The 24,824-nt window shown below is 38.1% G+C and overlaps 2 protein-coding genes and 1 long non-coding RNA gene across 3 annotated transcripts in view; 2 read left to right on the top strand and 1 right to left on the bottom strand.

Moving 5' to 3' along the window:
* Positions 1–24,824, top strand: part of LOC141429647 (uncharacterized) — a 256,995-nt gene that overhangs the window by 222,522 nt on the left and 9,649 nt on the right. The window lies entirely within an intron of this gene.
* LOC141429639 (uncharacterized) lies at positions 2,261–15,748 on the top strand. Its single transcript, XM_074090056.1, has 16 exons — positions 2,261–2,498; positions 2,720–2,817; positions 3,195–3,373; positions 4,145–4,312; positions 4,435–4,544; positions 6,512–6,684; positions 7,322–7,485; positions 9,792–9,885; positions 10,776–11,054; positions 11,147–11,188; positions 11,645–11,773; positions 12,200–12,260; positions 13,398–13,470; positions 13,996–14,101; positions 14,554–14,631; positions 14,798–15,748. The coding sequence occupies exons 1-16, from the start codon at positions 2,400–2,402 to the stop codon at positions 15,348–15,350; spliced, it is 2,406 nt and encodes an 801-aa protein (XP_073946157.1). The 5' UTR covers positions 2,261–2,399; the 3' UTR covers positions 15,351–15,748.
* On the bottom strand, positions 15,602–23,309 carry LOC141429640 (homeobox protein DBX1-B-like). The gene is made up of 3 exons (XM_074090058.1): positions 23,049–23,309; positions 18,164–18,375; positions 15,602–16,960 (listed from the first exon to the last, which is right to left on the bottom strand). Exons 1-3 carry the CDS (start codon positions 23,281–23,283, stop codon positions 16,826–16,828), a joined length of 582 nt encoding a protein of 193 aa, XP_073946159.1. The 5' UTR covers positions 23,284–23,309; the 3' UTR covers positions 15,602–16,825.

Raw genomic sequence — 24,824 nt, 5'->3', positions numbered from 1 at the left:
TTGTTGCATATATTTCATAAAGAACAAAAGCGAAGTCATTGGAAAATTCAAAGAATATAAAAACAGAGTGGAAATGTTCACGAAGAAGAAAATTCAAAATTTACAGTCAGATAATGGCGGTGAATATAAGAATAAAGAATTTGATGACTTGCTGAAACAATATGGCATTAAAAGGAGACTGACAGTACCTTACACCCCCAACAAAACGGTGTAAGCGAGAGAAAAAATAGATCCTTGTTAGATAAAGCCAGATGCTTGATGATTGATTCTAACGTCCCTGCATGCCTATGGGCAGAAGCAATTAATACAGCGAACTATCTAATAAATAGAAGCCCGGCAAAAGCTCTTAATGGAAGCACTCCATATGAAAAATGGGTGAACAAAACACCATCTGGAAATCATTTACACATTTTCGGAAGCAAAGCATTTGCATTAAATAAAAGGCGCAAAGGAAAATTCTCACCTAAAGCTACAGAAGGAGTATTCGTGGGATACGCAAAAAATGCAAAAGGTTTTAGAATTTACGTACCAGACAAAAATGAGGTCGTAATAGGCAGAGATGTCAAATTTATTGAGAAAATGTACTATCCAGAAAATAAAGCTGCGAAATATGACGATTTTGAAGATAAACCTGAAACAGAAAAAGAAAATATATAGAATGAGAATAAACAACAAACATAACTTACCTTTACAAACTCCAGCTCGTCATACCGTACCATTGAATGAATGTCCTCCTGTAACAAGCTCTTCATCCCCACCTGTCGATAACCTAGAAGAAGAAATTATAAATGATAATATCTCGTCAGCTGAGGATGAGTGGGCGAGAGTGAAGAAAGTCAAAGTCCACCTACAATACCAAGTTCAAGTAGACAAAGACCTCAAAGAGTCAAAATAAGCCAGTTTGGACTAGAGACTACTGTTTACACGACGACAAGGAGGAGAGTATGATTGTATCAGAAAACAATTACTCAAATTTATCAGAAGAAATAAACAATGGAGAAGACTGGCATGACGCTATAAAAGCTGAAATGAAAGCGCATATCAAAAACGAAACATGGAGAATTGTTAAGAGAGAAGGTAATGCAAAACCAATAGATTGCAAATTAATTTTAAAAAAGAAGATTGGTTTAAACAATGAAGAAATAAAGAAAGCAAGACTTGTTGCCCGAGGGTTTTCACAAAGGCCCGGCATTGATTACAACGAGACTTTTGCACCCGTTGCAAAACTTAGCTCCATCAGAACTGTCGTTGGTTTAGCAGTTGAACAGAACCTACAATTAAAACAAATGGACGTCACAACAGCCTACTTAAATGGAGATATTGATGAACATATCATTATGACACTACCTGAAAATGTAGAAGAATATGTGACAGAAATTTTAATTGAGGAAAGCCAACAAGACGACTTGACTGTCTATAATAAAGCAAAACAAATGCTAGAAGACTACAAAAATATAAAAGGCGAAAAAGTCTGTAAACTACAACGATCACTTTATGGCTTAAAACAATCAGGCAGACAGTGGTATTTAAAACTTGACTCAGAATTGAGAAATCTCGATTTTAAACCATCAAAGGCTGATCCATGTGTGTACATACTGGAGAAAGGAGGAGCAAAGATCATAATATCTATATGGGTCGATGATCTACTGATAGCATATTCTTGTCCAAAGAAAATGAAACAAATACAAGACTTGCTAATGACAAATTTCATTTAAAAGATTTTGGAAGACCTGAAAGAATGCTTGGAATAGACTTCACATACACTAAGGACACAATAAAACTAAGTCAAGAAAATATGTGGAGGATTCACTGCCTTTTACTTTGATTTAAGAGTAAGTAGTCGTCTCGTGATCATGGCGCATGCAGTATCGAGCTGCTCTCAAATCAAGGTAAACAGTAATGACCGCGATAGTCCAAAATAGTAATAGTATCGCCTAATTTTCACTCTCTTGATAGTATCGTCAAGGGTCGATAGTTTCGATAGTATGAATGATTTTCAAAATTTTCAAGGCCACGATAGATATCACTACAATACTATCGATAAGACTACTGATTATCGCTTTTATCGCTATCGCAAGTGCGATTTTCAACATCAACAACACTAACTAAATGCGAGTCTGCAGGGCTACTACGAAACTCGTAATTCGAAGTTCGTGTCGTGCGGTCCCTCTCGCTCTCGTATTAAATAGTGTAAGTGTCAGAGGGACAGCACAACACGAACTTCGAGTTTAGAGTTTCGTAGTAGCCCGGCTGCGCTGCGCTGCGAGGCGAGAAAAAAAAAATCAAGATGGCGCATAAAGACGGAAACGCGAAATGTGATTAAATTTTTTAGTTTTTGGGCTTATAGAGTGGCTGATATATGTTTTTGATTAATGTGATCGCTGTATAAAAATACTAAAATGTGGCACGAAGCAAGAAAGCAGGAGAAGATGATCCGCGGTATGATAGTCGACTACCGACGTCGAGCAGAGCGTCGTAAGGATTTCTATGAGAAAATTGTAAGATTTAAATTTTCTTGTTTCTGAAATTCTGAAAAACATAAACTTAATTATTGCAACGAGATTTATCTAAAGTTAGCATTTAGTGGTATCATGACGGAACACTTATTGTGACATCACAACCGCAGCCCAGTGCAGTTTCCATATCATTTGTATTCAATTTGTGTGCGACGTATTGTTGCTTCTTAATATTTATAGGTACTTTGTGTGTGATATTGCAGAAAGCTGAACCAACACAATTCCTGCAACTCCATGGTAGACCATGCAAGATTCACTTAGATCCTGCCATTGCAGCCGCTGGAGAGGGCCCAGCGATTATGTGAGTATTCTATTGTATTGTTTTAAAATGGCTGGTGAGTGGCTAGGCCAGATTACCATTGTAAAGTGTAAAATCTATCCATCTATATATTATCAGTCTATTGCTGTGTCTTGTGTTGTGAATAAATGTATTTTCTTATTTCTTTTCTTTAAAAGTCATTTATGGTGGATAATTTCTGTGTGCATAATCAAATCATGACACTAATAATTATTACTAATTGGAGTCAAGAGTAAGCACCAGTTTTAAAACAATTACCTTGCATTGCCTCTAATTATCAAATTATATACTAAGTGTAAGCAACTGATTTCTGTTAAATAAAGAATAATGCACTAGTTATTTTACTTAAAAAAAAATGTGTGTGCAATTATTCATTACAGGATGCCTTGGCAAGGGAACTCAAACAACATGATTGACAGATTTGATGTAAGAGCACATTTGGATTATATCCCTGAAGTGAAGAATCCATTTATTGCACCAGAAGACCTAACCCAAGAGGAGAGGCAATGCAATTATGAACGATACAGGATTCTGGCTCAGAATGCCTTTCTTGGAATAAGTAAGTGAATAATACCAAATTAAGCAGTGTCAAACCGTCAAGTGGGGGACAGTGCGCACCTATAGAATGAATCTGACACAATTCAAAATATTCCCATTAAATAAAATAAACTTTGTATAAAACAAAACATGATTGATTTTTAAAAATGAGAACATTTTGAATTGTGTGAGTTCTAAATGTGTGAGTGTAACAAAAAACATCTTTATTTTCACAAAACTATTCCCTGTTAAACTGTACCATACTATTAAACAAAATTTTAAGAATTACAATAAACTTTGTTTATTATTTAAACACCAACTAATTGTACAGATCGATTTACAAGAGCTGGCTCGATGAATTGAATGAGTGAATGAAAGTAAGTGTCTATGTATGTTACCTATTTGAATACACTTCACACAAAATATGAAAATGTCATGCATCTGTCATTTTCCGGCAAAAATGTCTGAGTGACATTACTTTTATCCAATCCATTCATGCCAGCTCTTGTGAATCAATCTGTACATAAACATAAAGTGAACATGTATTTAATCCTCAATTTTTACTTGTTTTAACCCATTGTATGCGGAAAGTAAAAAAAGTACAGCATTCACATGTCATCTGTTTAATCAGAACAAATTCTGCTGATTTAATTGAATAAAAGACAAAGATACCTACATAGCCTTAAATTTGACATGGATCCGCGTCAAAAGCATACCAGGGGTTAAATGTAAGTTTGTCTATATAGATAGTTTTTTTGCTATGATTTCCTAATTTTTCACTACTATTTTCCAGGTGAAGAGAAATTCCTCCAACAATTGGCTATAGAGGAACAATTCGGCGTAACAATAGAGGAAAAGGAGATGCAAAAAGAGAGGTTAAATGAAAAGAAAGGGACGGGTGCTGCAATAGGATACAATTATAATGATCCTGGAGCACAACCTTCTTGCTCCAATCCTATTGGTAGAATCAACTTTACTATTCATGTAAACTCAATCTGCTGTGATGCTTGCAGAAATAGTTGGATCAGCGCATTAAATTTCTATTGGTCAGGCAATTTTGATGCCGTTAGTGTTAAATTACAGGCCCTGAGGTTAAAAAAACAGAGCAACAAGAAGACTCTGATGATGACTCGGATCTGGAAATCATTGATGTGGACTTGAGTATTGATGTCAACAAGATGGAGGCTTCTCAGGTTAGTTTTTAAGAAAAAGATTTATCTCTTAGTCTTAACAGCTCTCAAGTTGTTACACTGATTTGTATATACAGTAACTCTTTATTGTACTAGTGGCGTAGCTACCGGAGGGCTAGACACGGCAGTGCCCTGGGGTCCCCAAGCTCAGGGGGCCCCTCGGACTTGTGACTTACAAACCTATAAATGCCAAATCGGGAGTACAACAAATACGGAACAAACAAATGATTTTAGATAGTTTTTTAGTTGGGGCCATACTTTATTTTTTGCCCCAGGGCCTTTGGTTAAATAGCTACGCCACTGTATTGTACAAAAAGGAAATACAAAAATGTTAGAAAAAAGTGCTAAGTGCAAAGGCGGACTTATCCCTGAAGGGATCTCTGCTAGTCAATCTTTGAGTAGTAGAGAAGAGCAATCAAAAATGAGTATCTACAAATAGAGAAAATGATTTATGTAATCAAATAATAAAAAAAAATGTATTTAGGGTGATAGCATCAGTCATAGACAGGAACTAATAATGGATTTTTCCGTTAACCCAAATTTTAAGAAACAGGCATAACATCTGCCTGCAGAGAGATCTCGATTGTAGCCTCTCCCTACAAAAAAAAAAAAAATAATTTTTTAAAACTAATAACACTAATGTTCAGCTAATGATCATAAGTAGTAAAGTTTATAAATGGTGAGCTATAAGATGAATCCTTGCTGTCCATTACTGGATACGGTCAAGGAGTTTAATTCATAGGTCACCATGGAACCATTTCACAGTACACGTCATAGTGACATCGCATTAATTAACAAGGAAAGTCGTAATGACTTTTCGTTTGAAAAGGTTCCATGGTGGCCCATGAATTAATTTCTTTGACTGTACTACTGAGTGTGCTTAATATGTCCATGATTGAAGCTGTCAGCAATATTTACATTAGATGCTGCATGTTGCTATTTACTACAATTACACTCATAACCAGTAGCAGTGTTTTACCACTATGCATTGAAAACTGTCTATGAAAAATAGACATACCGACTACAAAGTTGTTTTTTTTTAATTGGATGTGTTAGGGTCACCCAACATCTATCGACGCGGAGTCGGCAAAAGCCGATAGAAAAAAAACCTTTATGTCCACGTAATAAGAGCTAACAAAACAAGTCATGGTTCGGCTTGGCCGACGCCTGCCGACGCGTCGACGTCTTTTTCGCTTTTATTGCGTGGACATAAAGAGTTTTTTGATCGACTTAAGCCGATTCTGCGTCGATTGATGTGGGGAGACCCTTAAAGTAAGTGTCTGCTGCTGAGCTGAACTAAATTTCAACTGTCTTGTGTTGCTTGTATCTAAAAGTACAGGTAAAGTTAATTAAAATGTTAATAAAGGGAAGGTTAAGGCCTTTTCTCACTAGACAGGTAGAATGAGGTTCTGTAGACGCATCTGGGTGAAGACCAAAAAGTTGCACACCATTAAAGCTGCATTAACAGGTAGTTATAATTTCCATTAAGTTTTTCCATTGTGACACGAAAATTATCCATACAAATATGCAGCTTTAATGGTGTGCAACTTTTTGGTCTTCACCCATTTGTTAATTTTATAAATAACTATAACTTGTGAACAAACTTGAATAAAATATCTTTTATTATTTTATATTATTCTTATAACAAAATTCAGTCTGATTAGTAAATCTTAAAATATGGTAGAGAATGCTTGATTCTGTCCTAATAATAGAAATAGTTCCTAGAAAAGGGACCTAAGGTGCTAAAACTTTGAAACCACTGTTTCTGATTGGATGACTTGACTGCACCACAATGCCTTCACAAGTCACTACACATTGATGCCTTATTATTGGCAGCTCCAGACTATCTGCGGCGGCCATTAGACCACTTCCCATTATTTTTATATCTTAGCATGAAAGTTAACAGTTGAAGAATAAGATTAACTCTTCAAACTTGTAACAGAGACTAAACCATTTATTTGTGAGGACAGGCCCACGAGCTAAACAGCGTCGGTCCGCTTTTTGGCATGGCTGGCTGCGATCTCTTCTCGTTCCTGACCGGAGACGCTGATGATGCTGAGCATCAGAAGCAGCTGCTTAGAGAGGAGAAAGAGAAAGCCATGTTTTCTGGCCGGAAGAGTAGAAGAGAGAGAAGAGCACACCGGTAAGTTGTTTGGGCACTGGGGGTTGACTTAAACTGGGTTTCATTAGGTCAACCATAATATAACTTCATGTCACATTATACAGGATCTAAATGGATTTAATACCATCAGACTTTTATGACCTTGCAAAACGAAATTCCCCAAATATTTAATAGAGTAATACTGCATAGCAATAAATAACATAATGTGTATTACTTGATTGATTATACCTCGAAATACCTTGTTGAGTTTCTTGTCAGATTCTTCTCAACAGAGGTTTTTCCGAACCGGTGGTAGATTATTTTTGACATTCATAAGTGCTTGTTATAGCCTAAATTGAATGAAGATATTTTGACTTTGACTTTGACTTTGATTATTTGATGGTCTCATGGCCTTATTCATGGCAAGAGAAAAATGTCACACATCTTCAATGTTATGCCATGCAACATGCAATAGACCTATGAAATGCCCAAGCCATACTTTAACCACTGAAGAGTTAGTGACGTTAGGTCTTCATTTCCTGAGATTTTACAGCGAAATTCTAACGACCTTGTCAGTCAATTACCTAACGTCCTGGTCACGACTAACCGTCGGTGCGGTGAGCATTTTGTCTGTTACAATTACGTGTACTGAAGAGAAATATGATGTTTGTATCGACAGAGACAAGAAACTAATGCACCGCGTAGTGTCACCGCCAAGCTACGCAGCGCCGCGGTCGCCGGCGCGCGCGCCATCCCGCACACCGTCCCGGAGTCCATCCCCCGAAGCGGGACACATACAGTTCATCACTTCATTCGGCGGGGACGACGAAGAGGTCAAGACACGTGAGTCCAATCATGCATTTGTATATCCAATTAGCTCTTGTTTACAACTTTGTGCTCTTAAGAAACTGCGCTTTTCGGGATCATAGGAAGTATACACATATTTAGGGTTGCCAGGCGTCTGGATAAAGCCGAACATAGTTAGGCTTTTTCAATGCTTGTTCGGCCAAATTAAATGGTGTCTAGCCTGTCCGGTTTTTTACATTTGATCAGTCACTATTATAAGTTTATAAAAATAAAAATGATAATAATTATAATTGCGAATGTAACTCTGTCTGTAGGTCGGTTTGCCTGCCTGTTACCTCTTCACGCTTAAACCGCTGAACCGATTTAGATGAAATTTGGTATTAGGCTACCATTTATAATATAACGAAAAAAAATACAGCCGAATTGATAACCTCCTCCTTTTTTTGAAGTCGGATAAAAAAGGGGAAAAAATTTGGCCTAAGCGAAACCACTGGCATAAGCTAGTCCTTAATAATTTAGGGCGTCCAGCATTTTTGCCCAAAAGTCCGACCAAAGGCTATTAGCACAGTATAACAAGTTTCCCTACAGTAATCCGACGGAGACGTCTAGACAGAGCAATCGTGCGGGGCGTGAGGGGTGAGACGCGGGTGGGAGGAGCCCCAGCTGCGTACTTCGCCGTTCTTAGTAGCTTGGGACAAATCTTCTAGGGCTAACGCGTTTTTTTAACATTTAAATTTATAATAAAATTTATTATGGTGCATACGACATGTACTGTGAGTGCGTGCAAATCTTCATCTCGCATAAATAAGGAACTAAGATTTCATCTATTTATGTTACATTTAATTACAATTACAATTTATTATTTATTTTTATATAATGAAATTCAATAACAGGAACTTTAAGAACGTTAAGTCTAGAAACCGAAAGTACCTATTTGTCGGTTACTAATCTATGAAAGTATATTTTGTAGAAAAAAGAGTTTTTTATTTCTTATAACTAATACTTCTTACCCCTAGTAAGTATGCCACCCCTAATTGGGATGCACCAAAAAAAATAACCTATCGTTTTTATTTATTTTTGGAAAGAATAGGATATTTTAAGATACCATTTTCATTGTTTTTGAATTTGGAGTATTTAATTTGTGGCATTACAATTTGACAATAATTCAAGCACAGTTTGTTTAGGGTCCTAAATGAACCATGACAAATAGTTTTATTTATTTCTCTTCTTTTAGCTTCGATTATTCCTATGTTTGTTTAATGGTGTGATGAAATCTCATTTTAAATTCTTTTGTATTTACTTGTAACGTAGTAATTTAATAATTTAATTTGTAAAATTACATTGGAAATACTCGTATATATTTCGGACTTTACGATAAATGACAACTGTTTAAAGCCGGGTGCGCATCATGTGATTAAAGTTCTATCTTTGTCACTCTTTGCTATTATAAGCAGGAAAGCAACATTTCAAACTGTCAATTTGCTTAAGAGTGTAGACCTGCTTTATAATAGCCTTTGTGACGAGACACTGCAGGGGTCAAATGAGGGTCATTACTTAAATTTTGTTTATTTAATTCAGTTTATCACATTTTTGGAATCTGATTTCTGAAAACGCTTCACAAGGCCTATTTCTCCAAATGGTTTTTCGATTTATTATATGTTGTCAAAAATTGGGACATCCCAATTCATTTTGTTTTATATAATTTCGAAATACAAATATGTACCGATTCGTAAAAGACATCTATCTACCTTCCAAATTTTAAATTTGTGACAACCCTTCCTTACTTGCGTCAATACCTATACAGGCTGAGGTATCGCCCAGCTTCAAAGGCGTCGGCCTACTGTAGGGAAAACTTGTTATACTGTGCTATTAGGTTTGAGGATCTGCCAACCCTACACATATTAGTATCTCAGGGTACAGCCCACGACACGGAAGTGTACCAGTGACCGATAATGCGCAAAAGTACGAAATAAAATATTGTGGGGGCTGAGCGATGCGCGGGCAGGGTGCACGATTGGTGTGCGCGATTGTCACATGCGCAGAATTTAACGGTCAGCGTTACACTTCCGTGCCATTGGCTATGGTGTTTTTATTAGTGTAATAAGTTTGGCGATTCAGTAATTACTAAGATTATCTCAATAAAAGTTGACCCTCTGCATTGTATTAGTGTAGACTAACATTTACTTTCGATTTCGCTGGCGTGGCGTGACTTTTCAACGAAGCATGCATGACAAAATATTCTGAAGATGCTCTTTGTAAATACAGCTCAGTGCTTCAAAATTGACGATGGTCGTTTAGACGATAAATGAAAAGTGGCAAATTGAATGAGTTTTTTTTTTCAGCTGCCCCGGCGAGGCCTCTTTATGCTGATAAACTGAAACAAAATCTTAAACCTGAAGTACTTTATTCTGACGTAGCCAGAAAACCACCGTCAAGGTGAGTTTCTATGACGTAGGTAATAATAGCGTTTAACAAACACTACACAGCTACAAGACGGGCGATATATATCCGGCACTTGTGTGGCGTCGCCACAACTCGATTGCCTGAATTCTTTACATAAACATCAGTGATGACAAGTGTGGCAATCGTAAAAAAACGTATAGAAAATCGGGATCCCCTTCAATCGCATATTTTTTTTAGACTTATTGTTTCGCATAATTGATTTGGCATAATTTGTATTGGCATAATAGTACTGTCGCATAGTAATACTTTGGCCTACTACTTTTTTGGCATATTAAGCTATTAGAATAATTTCTGTTGGACTAATTTGTATTAGACTAATTCACATTATGCATATTATTGTTTGGGGTATTGATTATTTGTTATAAATGAACAACAAAGTACTACGTTAGGTTAGATAGATCACGTTAGGTACATTAGGTTAGGTTAGTTTAGTATGATATCCAGGCGGGAAGCGCCCAAGCAACGCAGGAATAGGATCGGACCTCCATCGACCTCGCCTTAGTTTAATTATATATATTACCACAAAACTAACCTTTTCTCATAGTGCATCAGGCTCGTGATTGACGTCAGTGTTCATGAAGATGATGCTTTCTGTATTTATGCTTTTTTAATTGTATGCGTAAAAAAATGAATGATGAGTATGCACATAGCTAATTCGGCTAAAATCAGTTATGCGTAACAATAATATTACAAATAATTTTATGCCATCCAATAGTGAACCTAGAAATTCACGGTTTTAAAATCTTGTCTGTAGGATGTTGTAACCATGGCAAAGAGGTAGGTAACATTGATAGACTTTCATAGGCTTATAGCTTTAACAAGTGTATTTATATTTAAATAAAATGTAATATATTTTATTTCAGGTCGCCCCCGTACCAGGGACCGCGTCCTTTCATGGGCCCGCACAGGCCGCGTTCAAGGTCACGCTCCCGCTCGCCCTCGTACTCCCGCTCCCGATCGCGCTCCGCCTCCCGCTCGCGATCCAGGTCGAGGTCGAGATCGCGGTCGAGGTCGAGGTCACTGCGGAGGTCGCGCTCCCGAACTTCACGGTCGCGCTCATACAGCCCCCACAGAAGGTCAAGGTCGAGGTCAAACTCCCGCCAACGCAATTACAGGAACAGACGTTCGCGAAGCCCGCCAAAGTTTGTATATAAATACTCCTGAAGCCTTACCCGGGTTAACGCTTTTTGCTTCGTATTTTCCTGAAATTTATACCATTTATTATTTTCCACAGTTACGCAAAACGAAATCACTCCAGGTCGTTATCATATGAAAGGTAAGCTGGTTGAATGTTTTATTAGTTTAGGTTGTTTTCACCATTGTAAGCAGCGTTTAAAAGTTTAGCGAGGTAAGAACTGGCATCTTGTGTTTTGGCTTAAAATACAACCCAAAAACCTGACAACTTAACCCTGTGCCAACATTGACATCTATGTACTAGACTGCATGTTTCTTACATCAAAACGGCGCACAAAATTAGTTCAAAGCACGGTTTTGTGAACAGTTCACTATAGTTTGTTGACGTCCGTGACAGAGGTTGTGTCAAAGTAATATTGATGGATGATTGATGCGCCGCGCGTTTTGTTCTAAACAGCCAGTCTAGTGCCGTAAGGTACATAGATGTCGATGTGTGCCAACGACAGTTCAAAATGGATAGGTATGGTTGTCCATGAAATCCAGTGTCACGCAGAGTTTCTCCGCTTCTTTTACAACTTTATATTTTTATGAATTCCAGTAACGACAAAGGACAGGGGCAAAGTAAGCCGGTGCCACGGTACTACGGCCGACGCAAGGAGGACAAGTCTTCCAGCGAACTTTCCGTAGACTCAGACTCCAGCGACACTCCTGACGACACGCAACGCTCGTGAGTTCATGATGAATTATACTGAGCGGAGCCGTTGCATTGTCGCTTTAGTTAGATTACTGAAGTTTTCATGATAGGTGGAAAAAGAGACAGTGACAAACATAATTCAGCGTCGAAACAAAACGATGCGTATCGCTCTCCATGCCCGTCTGTATCGCTCGCTTCCACGTTTCGTGGTACGGGGTGGTGAGAGTGACGCTGTCTTACAGTTAACAAACGCGCGGGCACTCGCGACCGCATTAACTATCTTTTTTATCCTTATTATTGCCGAAAGAAATGGTGAAAACGATTGTGATTCGACAGTATTATGGCCTCTGGTTTAACAACTAAACCTAGATTTAATTTTTGCAACAACAACAACAACCTTGCAATGCATGGTAAGATAATTTAATTGGTTTGATTTTTATTGAAATTTTATCATTACAGATTGGCGGTTAAACCCAACTCAAACCAGAATCAGTTACGATTATCTGGATCCAGCTCCAAAGTCAGTAAGAATCATTTTGCTTTTGAATTTGTACGCTTTCACATTAGAACAGTTGACTTACAAAGTAGCTACCTGAAAATCTTTTGTTGCATAGTTCAATTTGTTGACACAGAGATATACTGCACTAAAACGATAATGATAAAACTAAATTCAAACCTTACGTCCAACAACCACGAGACAACAACAACCAAGACTGAAACCTTTTTGATACAAGATTTAGTTGAGCTCAAATTGCATAGAACTGTGAGAGCTACATTTGGAACTCATATAGATGTTGAATAATGAATCGCTCCTAAAAGACACGCATCAAAAAAGTCTTATTTTTTGTTCTTATTTATCCCTAGACAAATTTGACATTTCCACTCAGTAGTAATATGCATATATTGAAATATCCAAAACTGTCTAGGGATAAAAAATATCAATAGGCACTTTTGATGAGTGTATTAAGTTTTGTCAAAACATTATAAATATGCTGATATTTTTATTATCTCGTGAATTATTCCTACTGATTTTTTTTGAATGTGACCCCTTAACAGAGAAGGTCACGGATTTGTACTATTTTTTTTAACAATCTTGCTGTATGTTGCTTCATTTACATGCAGCAATCTCAGCTTAAGTTAATAATTTTTGGTAGTTCATCAACACACCACCTTCCTATTACAAAACATATTATATTAACATTACTATATACCACAAGGCATTTTGAATGGGGTGACGTCGACACGGGAATAATTAACTTTGTGCTATTTATAACTTACCACAGATAATGTTAATGTGGAAAATGTACTGTCTAAAATACCTAATATGCACTGCTATAACCCTATTATGTGTTTTTCCCCCTTAGATTATATGTTGGAGAACGTCTGGAATCCTAAATAATTAGTATTATGTGACGTGTTTTCTCAATGTTTGAATTTTCATCTGCTCTAATAACATACCAAACATCACCAACCTTGCGGACTCGAAAGCTCGACTTTCCTTTGACACTCAATGAAGTGCTGTGAAACAGTGAAGCACAAGCTTACTCAATTCACGTAAGGGCCTAATTTTAAACGAAGCCGTATGAATAGAGCGGACCTCAGAAAAGAGACCTGCTCTTTGTACAATATGTCAAATTAACATTCGTTTATCTTACAGGGATCGGCGCGGGAGACGAAGTCCCTGAAGGAGAAGCTCAAAAAGAAAATGCAGGCTCAGTTATCAAGGCAACGTGAGTTTTTATCTTTATGCCTTTATGTTCACAATGTTGGCTTTTAAGGTCACGTAAATTTCTTCGCGCCATTTAGACTTTCATTTTAATCGTACTAACTACTATCACGTTTTATATAACCAACGTTGGAAAACCCCCGACTTACTTTGTCACTTCAAAGTTCAGTATCTCAAAAACGGCTAAACCGATTTTGATGAAAAATTTCTAAGAACCATCCCTAGAAAACCTGAACTCAAATAGAAAAAAACCGCATTCAAATCGGTCCACCACCAGAGCTAGGGTGCCACTGACAGACACACATAGCGGTCAAACTTATAACACCTCTCTTTTTGCGTCGGGGGTATGCTATAAAATTAGCACATAAAGCTAGCCGTCTATTTTTATAAGAATGGTGTGTTATTATTAAAAGAACTGAACTTAGTGGATTTGTGTCAACATTAAAGGCGTCTTTAAGTAATGTATTTAACCAGTAGGTCAAAATATCAAAAAAAAAAAAAAAATAGTAACTTGTTTATTTGTTGACAGTGCGGGCAGACAAGCGGGCTGAGGCGGAACGTCTGGAACGCGAGAGCAGACGGCAAGCGCGGCGCGACGAAGAGATGCGAGAACTCGCCATCAAGCTACGCCGCAAGTCTGTTGATCCTTTGGGTTATTTCAAAATTTTAGGCCTAGACTTAGTTCCCTCGCAAGCCTGGTGGTCTCATATTTATTTATTTATTGAACTGGCTCAGCTGGGCTACTCCGAAACTCGAAACTCGAAGTTCGTGTCGTGCGGTCCCTCTGACACTTACACTGTTTGATACGAGAGCGAGAGGGACCGCACGACACGAACTTCGAGTTACGAGTTTCGTAGTAGCCTTGCTGCTATCCTAAGAGGAGCTTGGCCTCTGACACTAGCTTCGGCCATTTTTACCCCTCCTGTGCATTCTAACGCTACATGTTTTATCTACGAACTCAATAATAAATATACCTGACGATTGCTGACAACTGCATTAAAATCCCGTTCAGTGCAAACGATAACGATATAAATACTGCGCTGTTTTGGCGGTCCATCAATATACTTGATTAACTTTTCTTTCACAGGCAACGTGAAATGCGGCATCAACAGAACAGGAGATCGAGTGAAGACGACTCTGACAGAAGCCACAGTGGGTCGTCCAGGTGAGAACAGTTTTAGGCTTACCTTAGAAATTTGGGCGGTAACCCACAAAGTTAACTCTAGCAAATATTAGCTGGTATGTGAATGCCACAAGCTGAGTTCTTGAACTTAACTGAACTTCTGTGCTCCCTAAAATAACAGTGTTTAATTTTCCGTCTTTATTTACAGAGATTCTCCTGCCCCAGATAAAAACAAGGATGAGGACAGCCATTCTAAAAGTCCATCGCCAGAACCAAAGCGAATACCTGTATGGGAAACTAACAGAGAAGCTCCCCGCGAACCCCCACCAGATTCCTACAGACACAAGTATGACCCGGGTGAGAGTTCATATTACCCTCCCGAACCACCAAGAAGAAGGTTTGACAACGACAATTATTATAAAGATGAGAGAAGTCGCGATGACGACCGACCTCCTGGAGTTTATCCTCCAAACAGATACGACAAGTATCCCAACAGAGAATATCAGAGTCGTAACTATGACAATCGCCAAGAATATAACCAGAGCCACGACAGCAGGTGGGATCAGGATAGCAATTATTCATCCTCGAGGCGACGCCCTTACGGCTATAGAGGAGGGTACAGAGGGCAATCCAACAGGCCGGGACCTGAACAAAATTACGAAGACCCTCCTAGAAGTTGGCATACGAGGCAAGAAACACATGGAGATCACGACAGAGACAGTAGTTATAATAAGAGCAAAGTAAAACTAGTAGATTATTAGTACTATTAGATATTGTAGATATCGATGCCAAAATGGGTGTTGTGGAAAGTTTCTCAAAAATCATATCACTAGACAATTTACAGCATTTAATTTGTTCCACTTTTTTCGTTTGTTATATTTTATTTTACTTTAACTTTTTGCACTCAAAATTTATAATCTTTGCGCTAAAGTAAATAATATGCTAAAGTAAATAAAGTATAATAAAATTTAAATAACCCCAGTGTAGATATTGTAATTAATGAAATTCCACAAACTAGATATTAGCTTTATTCGAAATACATTATGTATCGAGATTTATTGTGTAAATACTTGGTAAACAAACTTCCATTTTCATTCGTACATCTTACGTTGCGTTAATTTACATTATTATCTAGGTCAGTCTTAAATAAACAACATTTAATACAAAACAAAGTTTTGATTTTAAACTAGGTAATTCTTTGTTAGTAAGTATACTTAAATTTGATTTATGTACCATCAGCCAAATATGTGGTCTACCACCCTAAAGTTGATAATCGTTTGCATGTCATAATACAATAATGCCAAAAGACGTGTCTGTCAACTAGAAAGTTCGACTTTAGTGACATGTTTTTTTGATGGGAACTTGTTTAAAAATTGATAGACCACTTATTTGGCTGATGGTACAAATAATAAACATGACAGTTTTTGTTATAAATGATTCCTCCTAACGCCCAAGTCAAATTTTTATAACGATGTAACATTTGTTACAGTTTGTTATACAATGTGGGAGCACCATTACAGCGGTTGGCTGTTAAAAACGGTTTGCAAATTATGAAACTCACATAAAATTGCAAACTATAAAATTGTATAAAAAAATTACGCGTTGCTGCTCCATGGCAGTTCGAAAACAAATGCACAGGCTACTAAGAGATACTACATCATAAATAAGAGTTTTATTTGTGGCAAACTAGCCTGCGTTAGTAGGTATTTATCGTAAATAAAACAATCTCGAGTAAGACTGCAGAGTCAAACGGACACCGCCCCACGATACTAACGCCATCTAGCAGTATTTAACCTGACAGAAAACTGTCATTGATTAACCTTTTACTCCTGCAGCTGCAATCTCCGATTTTTTTTAAATACAATGAGTTGCCGTTTTATAAACTTGTCTATTAGATTTGTTTCTACTTGTATCTGTCGTCACCAGATCACGAAGTTCCTAGGCATGTCACGAAATACCGCCATTCAAAGTCAAGATATTAAATATACGACCGAATAAGAGCAACGTATTCGTCGATATTCCTAGTATAGCTGAATACGCATTACTGAATTTCTTTGCAGGTGTGTTCTGTTCAGGGTTCCTCACGATGTGTTTCCTTGAAAAAACGTGGCGGAATTTACGATCGGCTGACGACATACCAACGATTTTACAGTTTCCAGGTTATCTAGTAGAAATACAGGACTTCTAAAATTGAGGCGGTTGAAATGCTCAATAAGGACCCAAAACATGATGGCGTCTAATCACTGAGTGTGTCCACATCCACTTCTTCGTTGTCTTCGAGCGTGGAGTCCGGGTCGCGGCCGGGTGCGCCCGCGCGGCCCTCCTTCGTGTGTCGCCATTTCATACGCCGGTTTTGGAACCACACTTTCACCTGCAACACGATTGGATGTATTGAAATGGGGGAATGGTTTCAATATTTAAAACCAATTCGAGTGCAGATATACAGCCGCCTTAATAAACAGAGCTGCTTAGGTAAAATATTGCGGGACAATTAACACCAATTGACGAAGTCCTAAAGTAAGCAAAGCTTGTATTTATTTATAGGTAGATACTAGCGTTGCCTAGGTGCGATGTATCTATCCATTTAAATGTGTTTATCCGTTGGGAAAAACATATTTCAATGGATAGATATACTTACCTACATCGCACCTCTAATGCAACTGCAAATGTGATTTGCACCTTTTCAAGTTAAATGCGAAAAACTTCTATTTCATAGGGCTATAAGAATTATATTTTTTATTTTTTATTTGACTGGATGGAAAACGAGCAAGTGGGTCTCCTGATGGTAAGAGATCACCACCGCCCATAAACATCTGCAACACCAGGGGTATTGCAGATGCGTTGCCAACCTAGAGGCCTAAGATGGGATACCTCGAGTGCCAGTTATTTCACCGGCTGTCTTACTCTCCACGCCGAAACACAACAGTGCAAGCACTGCTGCTTCACGGCAGGATTAGCGAGCAAGATGGTGGTAGCAAGAATACACAAATAACACAAACCCAACTACATAGACGCGTTTCGCATACCTACCTACCTCTCTGGTTGAGTTCGAAATGCGTCAGTGTAGTGTGGTGGTGGTGATAGTTAGGTTTGTGAGATTTGTGTATGTTCTTACAGTGTGCAGATGGAAGAGCTGCATGGACACACATTTGTGGCATAGACCTAGCCTAGTAGGTAATCATAAGATTGCGGGTGAGCAATGTAGGTAATTGTTTTTAGTTTACTTATTGTAGTAGACGTACCTACCTACTCCAATAAATCGGTGCGCTTCTACTCTACTCTCATAACTTTCGCAAGTCATAATGTAATGTTTTTTTTTTTTTTTTTAGAAATTGTTAAATGTTTATCTTGTAGAACTTTATATAGCCTCTATAGGTATAAGGTTAGCTAGGTTTTTTTATAACAATTCTGAACAATTAATGGATTCAGAGAAAAAAAGAGTTGAAAAACAATACGAGTACATTATGATTTACATTACATTATTACGAATTGCGAAAATTATGCGAGTCGATATGGACCTCTAATAAATAGCTAAGGTTATATATGTACTCTGTGGCTAAGGTATAGTACCTACCTGAGCGTCGGTAAGTCCTAAAGTAGCAGCTAGCTGCCGCCGGTCCGGCTTGGTGATGTATTTCTGTATCTGGAACCGCCGCTCCAGCCCTTTCCGCTGCAGGTTGCTGAACACCGCTCGGGACCACGAGCGTTTCCGCTTGCCGGTGGACGTGACGTCACAGCGTGGCACCGGCGGCTGCGGGGGGGATGACGTCAGGGGGAGACGGTACACTGCAAGCAAAGGGTATTGGTTGACTGAAGTACCAGTGCACGCAGAATGCCTGTGATCGGATGTCGGAGACTTTATTATCGACTAACGACCCACCACGGCTTCTTTGTAACTTAAAAAAAAACTGGTAACTTTGTAAAAAAACCGGCCATGTGTTAGACACACCTAAGATAGGGAGTATAGTGTTCCGTAGCCATTACGAAAAAATCATGTACCTACCTAATATTTCGTATTGTGTAGGTACGGACACGGAATCGTCCAAGTTTAGGTATGTTTTATACCTTAGGCTAATAATTTTCAAGCAATCTTATCAGTTATCTACAATCCCCCTGGTGTTGCAGGTGTCCATGGGCGGTGCTGATCTCTTACCACCAGGAGACCCACTTGCTCGTTTAAAATCCAGTAGAATAAAAAAAAAGTTATAATTTTCCTTGTAAATTTGATATAGGTACTATGTAAGTATTTATTATTTAGGTACTATATTCTGATTTTTTTCAAATTTTTCTACCCAACAGTTTAGTTTTTTTGAGGGGGGGGGGCTCGATTTTAATGAAAATTTGCACTTTAAAGTTGAATATTTCGCAAACAGATGAACATTAAGTACAGCTTTTTTTTCAATTTATTAAGGCAACAAACAGTCACATAGTTAAACATTGCATTTAAGACATGATAATTAAGGTATTCGAGACCGTAGGTACCCTTAGTGTAAGTTTTCGGTTACAAAATACGTCTCTATCGCGAAAGACGAACAGCGCCTCTAGCGGAACGTTTGCGATGTTCATGTTTCCATACAAATTGAGGAAATACTTCAGATTAAGTATACAGCCAAAGTCCAAAATCGACCGAACTAGGCTAAAACTAGCTAAGCTTTCTAGTATAGGTACTAACGGTCTATGAGGTTAGACGCGAACAGACAGACAGACAGACGGACAAACGTGGCGAAACCATAAGGGCTCCTAGTTGACTACGGAACCCTAAAAAAAGGTACCTTACCTACTCTAAAACATTCGATCCTTTGTTTTAGGAAATCGTGTACCTCTACTAGGTAATTAATTATACTCACCGTACGACCGTACCCTATCCGGCGCACGGTATTCCGCACAAAAAAACATAAGTACTTACATACATAGGTAAATGCCTAGGTAGGGTAACGTAACGGCATATAGTATTTTACTAAGTATGGTAACGGTGGTAGTGGTTGCGCGAAAAACATTGTCAAGTGTCTACTTACCTAGATATATAGTTACTGTCCAGTCTATCACTTGAGTTTGATTTGCATTTGCTAAATGATGATGTGATTACTTTTTCATCACACTTGCTCGTAAACAGTGTCGTAACATGCAGGCTACCTTAGTTGCAACCCCCCAAATAAAACCCTCGACCTTAATGTGCTTGTCATGAAACCGTGGTCGGTAAATGAGTCATTGCGCGTACAAATTGTCTTGCCATGAAGCCCAAGGTCGGTAAATGAGTGAGTGCCCGTACTGATGGCGCTGCGCGCACTGCTGCAGGACTACATGGACCACATGCACACGCACGTTGACGCATGTCGAGGGAGGGGGAGGTAGAGAGAGGGCGACGTTGCCAAGAGCACAGCCTAAGGTATCGCCAATATTTGGAACAATTATATTTTTTCTTTTACAAATATAAATTTTAATTGCAAATGTGATGAAAAACATTGTATGTCGCACGGGCGGTACTAGAATTACGAACATCGACTCACTAAAGCCCTCAGTCTTCGACTTCGGACTTCTAATAGACTCTCGTTCGTAATTCCTTATTTACCGCTCTTAAGACACAATGTACTATTAAATATTAAAAAATGGAGGTTATCAATTTGACTGTATTTTTTATGTTTGTTACCTCAGAACCCCGTCATTTATGAGCCGACTTGAAATTTTTTCTTTTTCATTGGTATGGGAATAGGTACCTCCAAATCCTCAAATTAGGTTGGTCCCATAGTCACGAAATCAGGATCTCATGAGTGGATCCTAAGGAAGTCGAGTGATCTCTTCAAATATTGTAGGGACAACCCATGGGGATTTCGAATATATATACCTAGCTACTTAGATACCTGCATTTAGAGGGGGGGGGGGACGCTCGATTTTAATGAAAATTTGCACTTTCAAGTTGAGTATTTCGAAAACACATCACTGAATCGAAAAATCGTCTTAGCAAACCCCTAATAGTTTAGAGAAAAAAAAAATCACCCCCACTTTACGTATATGGGAGGTACCCTAAAAAAAACTTTTTTTAATTTTTTATTGTACCTTTTTGTCGGCATAGTTTACATATATATATCCGTGCAAAATTACAGCTTTCTAGCATTGATAGTCCCTGAGCAAAGCCGGACGTCGGAGGCCGGACGGACGGACATATAGACAGACCGACAGACATGGCGAGACTATAAGGGTTCCGTTTTTGCCATTTTGGCTCCGGAACCCTAAAAAGGATACAATTCTGTCGTCAAAGCTACCCTTACCTAGTATCTACCTCACCCTACCCCGTAGGATACCTAAGGATAGATAACCAAACCAATATACTTAATAGGTTTGGATACCCAAAAGGTATTGTATTGTAAAACTCTTTATTGTATTTTTATGTTTTTTTTTGTATGAAATTGTTCGTAAAAACTTAGTAACTTATTTTTATAATTTTTATTTTCAATCAATTATACTGCCCTCATAAGGCAATTGGCAGTATCTCAAAAAAAAAAACACGAGTTATTTATACTATTAGTATCACGTAGCCTGAAACATTCTCTATCAGATGAACTAAGCAAATCAGCCGTATCTTGTCGACCACCTCCTTAGGGCGACGCGAAATCAATAGGAAATATTACTGCCTACGAATAATAATTATTATTCGTATAATATTATTATTCGTAGATTACTGCAATTTTATCCCGTCAGAGTGCAGCTCTAGCACATACCATATGTTTATGGTTTATGTTTTTTGAGTATCATAAATGTCCGTAATATCATAATATTATTTAATTTTTTTTGGAAATATAGCTCTATCGCTACTATCGATGTAAATATCATTTATTTTGCTATCTCGACTTAGAACTTCAAGTGTAAAATCCTTACTTTACAGGACGGGCCTTCAAAGTCAAAAACTGTCGTAACTCAGAGATGGTGTATCCAAGACTTCTAAAATTTGGCACACTAGCTAAAAGTACTTTGTCCTTCAACCACAACGAATAAATTTAAATAAAATATTTTTTCATTAAAAGTTATTGTACAACGCCCATATACGTGAATTTCCGGGAAATAAACTTCTGTTCAAAAAGACAGTAAAATGATCTATGTGGTACCTACTTTGGCTCATATAGGTACGCGTTCAACTTTAAAATTTACCCAAGATACTTGGAGAAATTAAAAAAAAGTTATACAATCACATTACGATGTACTTGTAGCATCGGGGTAGCGGCGTTCCGCTTGACGTTTATGTACCTAAATGGTTTAGCCCTTTTACGTTAAAATTGCATCTAGTTCGGCCATTTGAATTCAATGATAACTCGAAAAATAATTAAATAGCAGTGTTTTTATAATCAACTATATAAATATATATATATATATATATTAGGTATATACCTATAACGCACAAAACTCAAAATTGAAAAAAAATCACTGTATGTATTTCAACCATTATAGAAAACATACTGAATTGATGTTGATTGATATTTCATTTAACTATTTCATAAATTTCATGTATTTTGAACGTATACATTATCAAAATATGCATTTTGTGCCATTTGACTAAGAACCATTATGCATTGTAACTATATATATTTTGACCACTATGCATTTCAAGCTTATGCGTTTAGAACTTATGTCAAATAACTTTATATATTTTGATGCATTATATTTTATAAATTTCGGTATTTCAACTGTATATGTATTTTAAATTTATACATTATAATACGTACCCCACGTACCCAAATTAAATACTGCTATCAAAGTACCTACGCCATCCTAGAATACAACTGACGTCGCCTGTCACGCTACGACAAATATCAAGCATTTTGCTTTACATTGCTTCTTCGAATAAACTTTAAAAAACTTATTATTTTTAAAAGTCGCTGAGGTAATGTTGTTCAGATTGACGAGGACGATCTATGTTTTAATTTTTTGCTCGTATTACAGGCCACACCCGTTATAAAGAGAACTGCAGGGCTACTACGAAACTCGAAGTTCGTAATCGTACCGTCCCTCTGGCTCTCGTATTTAAATAGCATAAGAGGTCAGAGGGACCGCACGACACGAACTTCGAGTTTCGTAGTAGCCCGGCTGACGTTGTCATGGCGGTTTCTTTACGGTTAGTGCTAGTGTCGCCCCCTGCGCAGAGCTTTGCCTAATATGCATATTTACACATTTTCTCTGTTTAGGTCTACGAACAATTCGTAGGTTTAGGTACTCGAAATGTTGAAAAATGAGATACTACCAATTGCCTTATGAGGGCGGTGTATATCTAACTAAAGTCATCGGTACCAGGTATGAGTATTTATTTAGTTGTTAAATCAAAATAAAAAATAGGCCTTGATTCCATCCACCAAGAGCCATCCACCAAGAGTTACCTTCCTAATTCTTAATTCAGGAATTAAGTTTTCTTACCTACGAGTATATAAACATAACACCCAAATGTCTTTATATAGGTATATGTAAGTACATACCCGTAGTAGGCCTTAACGCGGGGTGTAGATGCGTGTAAGCCAGGGAAAGTGGCAATTGCAGCACGGGGGGCTCATCTCGGCAGCACCTGTACAGCGCAGCCACGCACCCCGCACACGGCGGCTCCTGCGCCCGCGCCTCTGGCTTCACACTTTCCTTATGGTCCTGCTTATCCTTCCTCAAAATACTCTCTACACTAAACTTCAACTTATTCGGAACATCACTGAGCGACGTCATTTCAATCCCACACACGAACAACCGCCACCAAGGCGTCTGAAAAACTGACGAGTGAACCGGTAAGCGACGCAAGCGCACAGTGTGGGCGTGGCTTAATTTTAAACGCGCCCCATTGGTCAGCGGCTATTGGGCGTTGCACGGCCGTAACGTTATCGAGTGAGCTTGAGTGATGCTTTAAACACACTGCAGTTGTTTACAATAAAGTTCCGTTTAACGATTTTTATATGAGTTTGCAAGTTGTATTTAATTTTATTTTATTACCCACATGCTTGCGTTGATCGTCTGCTTTTAAGTGTTTTGTTAAATGAAAATGTACATAAATTGAGTTTTTTTAGTAAGTACTTACATGAGCTACGTCTACCTATATATGTCCCACTGCTGGGCACAGGCCTCCTCTCACAATAAGAGGGCTTAGGCTGTCGATCCCACGCGGGCCCAGTGCGGATTGGGAACTTCACACACCCCATTGAATTGCTTACCTACCTAGGTATACCTTCTTTTAAATACTATGTAAAACTTAATGAAGTCAAAAGGGAAAAGTGTACACTGGTAACCTCGTGTCTTATTAAAAAACTATTATAAGTCCTACCTACACCTCTACCAATTTCAAACTTGCCACTATTTTCAAATTGCTCCCTCCCCGCAATCTGTTTCCTCTTGCGCCCTCCTACCATTATTTAAATTTATAAAATACTAGCTGTTGCCCGCGGCTTCGCCCCCGTTGTTTTTTTTCTATATTTTCTTCCATAAAAACCTTCTCCGACAGTAATGAACACAACAAGAAAAGAATTAGCGAAATAGGACCTGTCGTTCCCGAGTTTTGCGCTTAGCAACACATTTTACGGTTCATTTTTATTTATACAGCGTGTATTTTTGATACTACATCAAACTGTAACCAAACGAAGATTTAAGTGCTGTGAACCGATATTGTTATTAATTGTTAATTTAGAATTAACTATCAGAGCGTAATTAATTTTTGTAATATTTTCGTGCAGCAATGTAATGCGTACAATAATTTGATACGAGAGAGAAGCGTTCTGTGACAGCTGTCACGTCAATAAGTGCGACGTTTTGAATAAAAACAAAGTAGTATTACGTAGTGATACATTGCGTGCCAATTAACTTTTTAAGGAAAATATTAAGTCTAAATTTTTTACTAAAACTAAAATGTGATTATTAGGGCCTTCACTAACTGCCATTAAAGTTTGAGGTAGTATCAAAAATACACGCTGTATAGATATGGGCTCAGTCATACCGACCGATATCGCCGCGTCCACGCAGGCGGCGAATAATCACGAAGACATAGCAGCGTGCTCGCCGCATGCACGTGTCGGTCGTGTTCTCCGCTGAGAAACCACCGCCAAAAATGCTAGTGTAAACGGGCTCTTAGGCTCGCCTCCGTCAAAAGACGTCTGTCCTAAGGCGGAACGCCGCTCTATTTGCGAGCCCATGAAGGGCCCGCTGGATCGGACCACCCCGCGGGTTCACGTATTTAACGGAACGTTAGCTAACAACTAACTAATTTAAAAAATATTAGTTAA

The sequence above is a fragment of the Choristoneura fumiferana genome, chromosome 7 (assembly GCF_025370935.1).
Source record: "Choristoneura fumiferana chromosome 7, NRCan_CFum_1, whole genome shotgun sequence".
Taxonomy (NCBI): Eukaryota; Metazoa; Arthropoda; class Insecta; order Lepidoptera; family Tortricidae; genus Choristoneura; species Choristoneura fumiferana.
Note: the sequence above shows the minus strand (reverse complement) of the source record. Positions and strands in the feature narration are given on the sequence as shown.

What these genes read in the sequence shown, in the direction of transcription:
- LOC141429639 (XM_074090056.1), top strand. Translation starts at nt 2,400, where the DNA reads ATGTGGCACGAAGCAAGAAAGCAGGAGAAGATGATCCGCGGTATGATA. An exon ending in TTCTTGCTCCAATCCTATTG is followed by an intron (nt 4,313 to 4,434) that starts GTAGAATCAACT and finishes GTTAAATTACAG; the next exon opens with GCCCTGAGGTTAAAAAAACA. An exon ending in GGCTCAGTTATCAAGGCAAC is followed by an intron (nt 13,471 to 13,995) that starts GTGAGTTTTTAT and finishes ATTTGTTGACAG; the next exon opens with TGCGGGCAGACAAGCGGGCT.
- LOC141429640 (XM_074090058.1), bottom strand. Translation starts at nt 23,283, where the DNA reads ATGACGTCGCTCAGTGATGTTCCGAATAAGTTGAAGTTTAGTGTAGAG. An exon ending in CGCGTTAAGGCCTACTACGG is followed by an intron (nt 18,376 to 23,048) that starts GTATGTACTTAC and finishes CTTTGCTTGCAG; the next exon opens with TGTACCGTCTCCCCCTGACG. An exon ending in TAGGACTTACCGACGCTCAG is followed by an intron (nt 16,961 to 18,163) that starts GTAGGTACTATA and finishes ATCGTGTTGCAG; the next exon opens with GTGAAAGTGTGGTTCCAAAA.